This window comes from Hypanus sabinus, unplaced genomic scaffold (genome assembly GCF_030144855.1).
Source record: "Hypanus sabinus isolate sHypSab1 unplaced genomic scaffold, sHypSab1.hap1 scaffold_596, whole genome shotgun sequence".
Lineage (NCBI taxonomy): Eukaryota > Metazoa > Chordata > Chondrichthyes > Myliobatiformes > Dasyatidae > Hypanus > Hypanus sabinus.
In genome coordinates, this window is record NW_026781452.1 from 211,420 (window position 1) to 219,936 (window position 8,517).

The 8,517-nt window shown below is 50.0% G+C and overlaps 1 protein-coding gene across 1 annotated transcript in view; it reads right to left on the reverse strand.

Moving 5' to 3' along the window:
• The window catches only part of LOC132389541 (germ cell-specific gene 1-like protein), a 54,662-nt gene extending 46,657 nt beyond the window's left edge, over positions 1 to 8,005 (reverse strand). The window contains exons 1-3 of the mRNA XM_059962014.1: positions 7,696 to 8,005; positions 7,317 to 7,361; positions 3,493 to 3,645 (exon numbers count right to left, since the gene is read on the reverse strand). Of these exons, the coding sequence (XP_059817997.1) occupies positions 3,493 to 3,645; positions 7,317 to 7,361; positions 7,696 to 8,005 (508 nt within the window). The remainder of the gene's footprint in view (positions 1 to 3,492; positions 3,646 to 7,316; positions 7,362 to 7,695) is intronic.
• Positions 8,006 to 8,517: the final 512 nt, after the last annotated feature.

Consider the following 8,517-nt stretch of genomic DNA (forward strand, 5'->3'; position numbering starts at 1 on the left):
TTGAGCTGGGAAGGGTGCAGAGGAGATTTATGAGGATGTTTCTGGGATTTGAGGGATTGAGGTATGGAGAGAGGTTGTGCAGGTTGGGACTTTATTCCATGGAGTGTAGGAGATTGAGAGATGGCCTTACAGAGATGTATGAGGGGCACAGATAGGGTGAATGTGAACGGACTTTTTCCCTGGGGTTGGGATTCAAGAACCAGAGAACACAGGTGTAAGGGGAGATATTACTAGGGACAGAGGGGTAACTGTTTCACTCAGAGGGTGGTCTGTCTATGGAACGAGGACAGGTAAGCTTATGGGGAAACGCGGGCAGATGGGATGTACTCATAGGTACCTGGGTCCTGTTGAGGGTTTTTGGGGAAGTGGTGTCGTTCCCTTGCACTCCTGACCAGAGGCGGTGTGGATTGTCGACTGAATACGGAGCACATGAAGAGTTTAAGGATCAAGGCTGGAAACGCAGCAGGAGAGCCAGAGTCCAAGCACAGAGGGGGAGGCATTCTGCCAGAAATTTTCAGAAATGATCAAAGGTGGCAGCATCAATCTCGTTGGTGTTTGGATGAGAAGGTAATGTCGACATCTTGTTCCTTCACTTAGAACAACAAATGATTACACGTTGACCTCGAGAGTTCTCATCCATGATCCTGACCGCAGATTACAAACCATCAGCCGCCGATTATAAGCAAGCTCCCGCGAACCTGCACGGTGCTGTAAGCAAGAAACCTGATGCATTTCAGATTATAGTCGGCGGTTTTAACCAGGCCTGTCGGAAGAAAATACTGCACGCACCACCAGCACATAACCAGTTGTACCGGAGGTCCCAACGCTCAAGACCACTGCTACACAGCGAAAAGGAATGCCTGTCGATCCTGAGATTGCATTTTGGCAAGTTGGATCATTTGGCTGCACTCCTGCTACCTGCGTACAGACAGACTAAAGAGCAGGGTCCAGAGATCACGACAACCAAGAGGCTGAAGAACGGTGACAGGGTTGTCTTGAGTCTGTGAATTGGGCTGTGTGCAAGAACGCATCTGAGGACCTGAATGACAACACCAGGGTCATTACAGACTCTATTAAAACAGCTGTGGATGAGGATGTCCCCATGAAATCATTCAGGGTCCCCAATCAGAAGCCCTGCATGAAGAATGGAATCCGGAATCTGCTGAGAGCCAGATCGGAGGCACTCAGGTCTGGAGATCAAGAATGCTACGAGAGGTGCGGGTGTGATCGCCGGAGAGCCATCTCACGGGAAAAATGGAGATTCCAGACTAGGCCGAATCAACGAGGGATGCTCGATGGCTGTGTCAGGATCTGAATGCCATAACCTCCTACAAAGCTGAATCTTGCGAGCTTCACTTCCAGATGAGCCCAATGCCTTCGATGCATCACTAGAACAGGGAGGAACCCTCGCACACCCCGGTCTCCCGATGACCCTTTGGTCTCAGTATCTGAAGATAACGTGCGGAGTACCAGCAAGAGAGTGAGTCCAAGTGAGTCTGGACAGAGAACCCGGCCACGTACTGAGGTCCTGTGCTGACCAACTATCTCCAGCCTCTCGCTCCGGCAGTGTGAGGTACCCGTCTGCTTCAAGCAGGCTTCGTCCATGCCAGTGCCCCAGAGAATGTGGTAACCCGTCTGTGACACTTGCATCCTCAGTGATGAGGTGTTTTGAGAGGTTGGTGATGAAACGCATCAGCTCCTGTCTGAATGAAACTTGGACCTGCACCAATTCACCTACCGAATCAACAGGCCCACAGCAGATGCCATCTCACTGGCTCTTCACACAACCCTGCAACATCCGGACAGCAAAGGTGCAAACATCAGGAGGCTCTTTATCGATTACAGCTCGGCATTTAACACCATCATCCCCTCAAAAGTAATCGGTAAACTCCAAGACCTGGGCCTCAATACCCTCTTGTGCAGTTGGATCCGGGATTTCCTCCCTGGAGACCCCAGTCGGTCCGGATTGGCAGAAACATCTCCTGCACAATCTCCATCAGCACAGGAGCACCGCGGGGATGTGTGCTCGGCCCCCTGTTCTACTCGCTTTGCACCTGTGACTGTGAGGCTCAGTACAGGTCCAGCACCACTGTGTGGGCCGGATCAAAGGACTGATGAATCAGAGGGAGAGTGAAAACTTGGTTGAGTGGAGTCACAGGAACAATCTCTCACTCAGTGTCAATAAGACCAAAGTACAGGTCCAGCACCAGATTCAAGTTTGCTGCTGTGGGCCGTATCAAAGGGATGATGAATACAGGAGGGAGATTGAAAACTTGGCTGTGGTGTCATAACAACAACCTCTCACTCAATGTCAGCAAGACCAAGGAACTGATTGTAGACTTCAGGAGAGGGAAACCAGAGGTCCAGGAGCCAGTAATCATCAGAGGGCAGAGGTGCAGACGGTCAGTGACTTTAAATTTCAGAGTGTCACTATTTCAGAGGACCTGTCCTGGACCCATCGTATAAATAAATATTCCAAAAAAAACACACAACAATGCCTCTATCTCCTCAGGAGCCTGTGGAGGTCCGGCATCTCATCAAAAACCTTGGCAGACTTCTATAGGTGTGTGGTGGAGAGTGTGGCTGCATTATGGGATTGAGTTTAAAAATCCTACAAAAGGCAGTGGATTTGTCCCAGTACGTCATGGATTGAGCACATCTACATGAAACATTGCCATAGAAAACCAACATCCATCATCAAAGATCCTCACCTCACAGGCCAGGCTCTCTTCCTGCTACCATCAGGAACGAGGTACAGGAGCCTCAGGACTCACACCACCAGGTTCAAGAACAGTTACCACCCCTCAACCATCCGGTTCTTGAGCAAAAGAGGATAGTTACACTCAATCTGTTTCTGGTGTTTTCACAACCAATGGTCTCACTTTAGCAACTCTTTAGCTTGTTATTTCATGCTCTAGTTATTTATTGCTATTTACTTAAATTTGCATTTGCACGGTATTTTGTTCATCGATCCTGTTTACAGTTACTGTTCTATAGATCTGCTAAGTATTTAAAAGACTCCCAGGGTTGTATGCAGTGACGTGTATGTACTCTGATAATACATTTTACTAAGTATTCCCGCAGGAAAAAGACTCCCAGGGTTGTATGTGGTGACGTGTATGCGGTGACGTGTATGTACTCTGATAATACATTTTACTAAGTATTCCCGCAGGAAAAAGACTCCCAGGGTTGTATGTGGTGACGTGTATGTACTCTGATAATACATTTTACTAAGTATTCCCGCAGGAAAAAGACTCCCAGGGTTGTATGTGGTGACGTGTATGTACTCTGATAATACATTTCACTCTGAACTTTGGCTGAGACCATCCAGGGACGTGGGGAGAATTCCTCACACTCCTGACCTATAGATGTGGCGGATGCTGTATGCATAGACTAGCTCATTTCAGAACAGGTTTTGCATGTGTGTTGAGGGATTGGCTGGGGTCAGTGGTATTGAGGGTGAAGTCAGGCTGGGGAGAGGGAGGCTCTTACCCGAGAGGACGGTGAAGATGGCAGCAAAGGAATTGGTCTTGAGTGTGACGAGTGTGCGGTGTGTGCAGGCGAGTTCGAAACACAGCAGACTGAAGCCCAGAGACAGAAGGGCGATGTAGAGGATCTCAGCCACGATGGCAAACCACAGGACTCCTGGAATAGAACGGAGGGTGAGTCCCTAGGACAAGAGGGAGGGAGGAGGGGGAAAGTAGAGACATGTGGAGAAAAGGGGCTAAAGGGAAGGGGGTGGGGTGAAGAAGGAGGGGTTATTGAGTGTGGAAGGGGAGATATAGAAAGGGGGAAGGAATGGGAGTGGCAGTGGGGAAGAGGGTGCTGGAGGGAGGATAGAAGGGGTGGGGAGTGAAGAGAGTGAAGCGGAGGAGAGAGGGAGGACAGAGCCAGAGAACAGAACTGTGATTGGGAGTGGGAGGGTGGGAGGGGTGGGAGAGGGAAGGATGTAGAAGATGGGGAGAGATATTGAATGTGGGAAGGAGGAGAGAGGGAGGGAGGGTGAGAGAGATATCACTGCAAATCAATCCTATCTCCTCCAGAAAGAGTGGTTTCATCACTGACCTCAGCCTTGTCCCTACGTTTCAGGAGGAGGGTGCTGTATGCTCTCCTGTCTACATCGGCAGTGTTGTTGAACACATGGCCTGTCCTGGTGAAACACTGACTGTATGTCTTCAGACTGCTGCACTTCTGCTCTGTTGCTGCCAACGAGAAGTGTGCAGAGAGCCCACCTTTGTGAGATGTCCTCGATGGTGGGGAGGCCTGGGTGTGTGTACAATCCTCTGCGGCCTCTCGCGATCCCATGCATTGAAGCCTGCGAATCAGGGGACGATGCAGTCAGTAGAAATGCCTACTGCTCTCTGGTGGCACACCAGACGGCTGAAAAACTAATTGTGCCACTTCATAACGACATCAATATGTTGGACCCAGGTTGTATCCTCAGGGATATTATTGAAGCTGCTCATGCTCTTCACTGCTGATGGCAGCAAAGCAAAGAGCTGCAGAGCGTCGTGGGCCCTCCCCACCGTCGGGGTAAATCCGGTATCGAAGGCCCCAGCATCCATCTTCTGACAGCTGGTATCGGGCAGGAATTCCAACACACCCACCCGTCAGTTCTTCAACCAACCAGCACAACCCTAACCACCACTTCAGGACAGAAACACCACAGCTTGCAACACAGTGGACTCTGAAAGTTTGTTGTGGTTGTGTTGGCTTCAAAATAAAAGTGTATACATTAATATAAAAGTGCATAATTTCCAGGGAGAGTTACAGAAATAAAGAACAAAGCACAGTACAGGCCATTCGGCCCACAATGTTGTGCCGACCCTTAAACCCTGCCCCCCCCATATAACCCTCCACCTTAAAGTCCTCTATATACCTGTCTAGTAGTCTCTTAAATTTCACTAGTGTATCTGCCTCCACCACTGACTCAGGCAGTGAATTCCACACACCAACCACTCTCTGAGTGAAAAACCTTCCTCTAATATCCCCCTTGAACTTCCCTCCCCTTACCTTAAAGCCATGTCCTCTTGTACTGAGCAGTGGTGCCCTGGGGAAGAGGCGCTGGCTGTCCACTCTGTCTATTCCTCTTAATATCTTGTACACCTCTATCATGTCTCCCCTCATTCTGCAGAGAGTAAAGCCCTAGCTCCGTTAATCTCTGATCATAATCCATATTCTCTAAACCAGGCAGCATCCTGGTAAATCTCCTCTGTACCCTTTCCAATGCTTCCACATCTTTGCTATAGTGAGGCGACCATAACTGGACACAGCACTCCAAGTGTGGCCTAACCAGAGTTTTATAGAGCTGCACCATTACATCGCGTCTCTTAAACTCTATCCCTCGACTTATGAAAGCTAACACTTCATAAGCTTTCTTAACTACCTATCTGTGAGGCAACTTTCAGAGATCTGTGGACATGTACCCCCAGATCCCTCTGCTCCTCCACACTACCAAGTATCCTGCCATTTACTTTGTACTCTGCCTTGGAGTTTGTCCTTCCAAAGTGTACCACCTCACACTTCTCTGGGTTGAACTCCATCTGCCACTTCTCAGCCCACTTCTGCATCCTATCAATGTCTCTCTGCAATCTTCGACAATCCTCTACACTATTCACAACACCACCAACCTTTGTGTCGTCTGCAAACTTGCCAACCCACCCTTCTACCCCCATATCCAGGTCGTTAATAAAAATCACGAAAAGTTGAGGTCCCAGAACTGATCTTTGTGGGACACCGCTAGTCACAACCCTCCAATCCAAATGTACTCCCTCCACCATGACCCTCTGCTTTCTACAGGCAAGCCAATTCTGAATCCACCTGGCCAAACTTCCCTGGATCCCATGCCTTCTGACTTTCTGAATAAGCCTACCATGTGGAACCTTGTCAAATGCCTTACTAAAATCCATGTAGATCACATCCACTGCACTACCCTCATCTATATGCCTGGTCACCTCCTCAAAGAAATCTATCAGGCTTGTTAGACACGATCTGCCTTTCACAAAGCCATGCTGACTGTCCCTGATCAGACCATGATTCTCTAATTATCCATAGATTCTATCTCTAAGAATCTTTTCCAACAGCTTTCCCACCACAGACATAAGGCTCACTGGTCTATAATTACCCAGACTATCCCTACTACCTTTTTTGAACAAGGGGACAACATTTGCCTCCCTCCAATCCTCCGGTACCATTCCCATGGACAACGAGGACATAAAGATCCTAGCCAGAGGTTCAGCAATCTCTTCCCTCGCCTCGTGGAGCAGCCTGGGGAATATTCCATCAGGCCCCGGAGACTTATCCGTCCTGATGTATTTTAACAACTCCAACACCTCCCCTCCCTTAATATCAACGTGCTCCAGAACATCAACTTCACTCATATTGTCCTCACCATCATCATTCCCTCTCAGTGGTGAATACCAAAGAGAAGTATTCATTGAGGACCTCGTTCACTTCCACAGTCCCCAGGCACATCTTCCCACCTTTATCTCTAATCAGTCCCATCTTGTCAACCTTTTGTTCTTCACATAATTGAAGAATGCCTTGGGGTTTTCCTTTACCCTACTTACCAAGGCCTTTTCATGTCCCCTTCTTGTTCTTCTCAGCCCCTTTTAAGCTCCTTTCTTGCTACCCTATATTCCTCAATAGACCCATCTGATCCTTGCTTCCTAAACCTCATGTATGCTGCCTTCTTCCACCTGACTAGATTCTCCACCTCACTTGTTACCCATGGTTCCTTCTCCCTACCGTTCTTTATCTTCCTCACTGGGACAAATTTATCCCTAACATCCTGCAAGAGATCCCTAAACATCGACCACATGTCCATAGTACATTTCCCTGCAAAAACATCATCCCAATTCACACCTGCAAGTTCTAGCCTTATAGCCTCATAATTTTCCCTTCCCCAATTAAAAATTTTCCTGTCCTCTCAGATTCTGTCCTTTTCCATGATAATGCTAAAGGCCAGGGAGCGGTGGCCACTGTCCCCCAGATGCTCACCCACTGAGAGATCTGTGACCTGACCCGGTTCGTTACCTAATACTAGATCTAGTATGGCATTCCCCCAATCGGCCTGCCAACATACTGTGAGAGGAATCCATCCTGGACACAGTTAGCAAACTCTGCCCCACCTAAACCCTTGGAACTAATCAGGTGCCAATCAACATTAGGGAATATTGATAATATCAATATTAGATAGGGAGGGGTTTGAATAGGACGGGGACTATAGGGGTAACGGAGATGGGGGTGAGGGTGGGGTTTGAACAGGAGGATGGGGTGTGTAGGGGTTACAAAATATATGGAGGGGTTATACCTACCCTGTTCCGATTCTGGTGTGAGCTGAAGGAAGCTCCGGCATTTCACTGGAGAGGAGAAGGAATAAGTAAAAGCAAATGGAGAGTCACACCTCTACTCCCTTCTCTAACACCTTCTCTACCTCCTCGCTATCCCCCTCTCTACCCCTACCCCCCTCTATACCCTCTCCCCTTCCTCTTCCCCTTTCCCCTCTCCTTTCCCCCCACTCTCCCCGCCCCATCTCCCCTCTCCGTCCCCCCGCCCCACCTTCCCCCATCTTCTCCTGCCCCTCTCCTCTCCCCCTCCCCTGCCCTCTCCCCTCTCTTTCTCTACCCCTCACTTCCCCTCCTCTCCCCCGTTGCACTCACCCCACTCTCCTCTCTGCCCTTCACTCTGTCTCACCTCTCCCTCTCTCATCCTCCTCCTCACACGAGGTCCAGAAGCCGGTGTGGAACGCGTGGGACGTGAAGCGGTCTTCTCCCGTCTCCCAGCCGTACGATTCCGGCTCGCCCGGCTCGCCCGCCGCCCCGTCGCCGGCTGCGTGCCCCAGGCACCCGCGGCTCTCGGTCCCTGCCCTCCGGCACAGCGGCTTCACCACCCGGTGTGTGCCGACACACCAGTAACCGCTGCCAAAGGCAGCGCTGGAGGAGATGAGGGCCAGTGAACTCAGCCCCAGCGAGAGGTGCAGGCGCTGCCGGGCGCCGACCTTCATCCCCGGCATCGGGAGTGTGCTAATCCCTCCGCCTTCCCCTCACCCTCCACCTTTCTCTTTTCTCTCCTTCCCAACTCTCACTACCCCTCTCTCTCTCTGACTGCAGTCTCTCTCTCTGTCTGTCAGTCTCTCTGTCTGACTGTCAGTCTGTCTCTCTCTCTCTCTGTCAGTCTCTCTTTCTGACTGTCAGTCTGTCTCTCTCTCTCTCTGTCAGTCTCTCTCTCTGTCTGTCAGTCTCTCTGTCTGACTGTCAGTCTGTCTCTCTCTCTCTCTGTCAGTCTCTCTCTCTGACTGTCAGTCTGTCTCTTTCTGACTGTCAGTCTGTCTCTCTCTCTCTCTCTGTCAGTCTCTCTTTCTGACTGTCAGTCTGTCTCTTTCTGACTGTCAGTCTGTCTCTCTCTCTCTGTCAGTCTCTCTCTCTGACTGTCAGTCTCTCTCTTTCTGACTGTCAGTCTGTCTCTCTCTCTCTCTGTCAGTGTGTGTGTGTCTGTCTCTGTCAGTCAGTCTCTCTG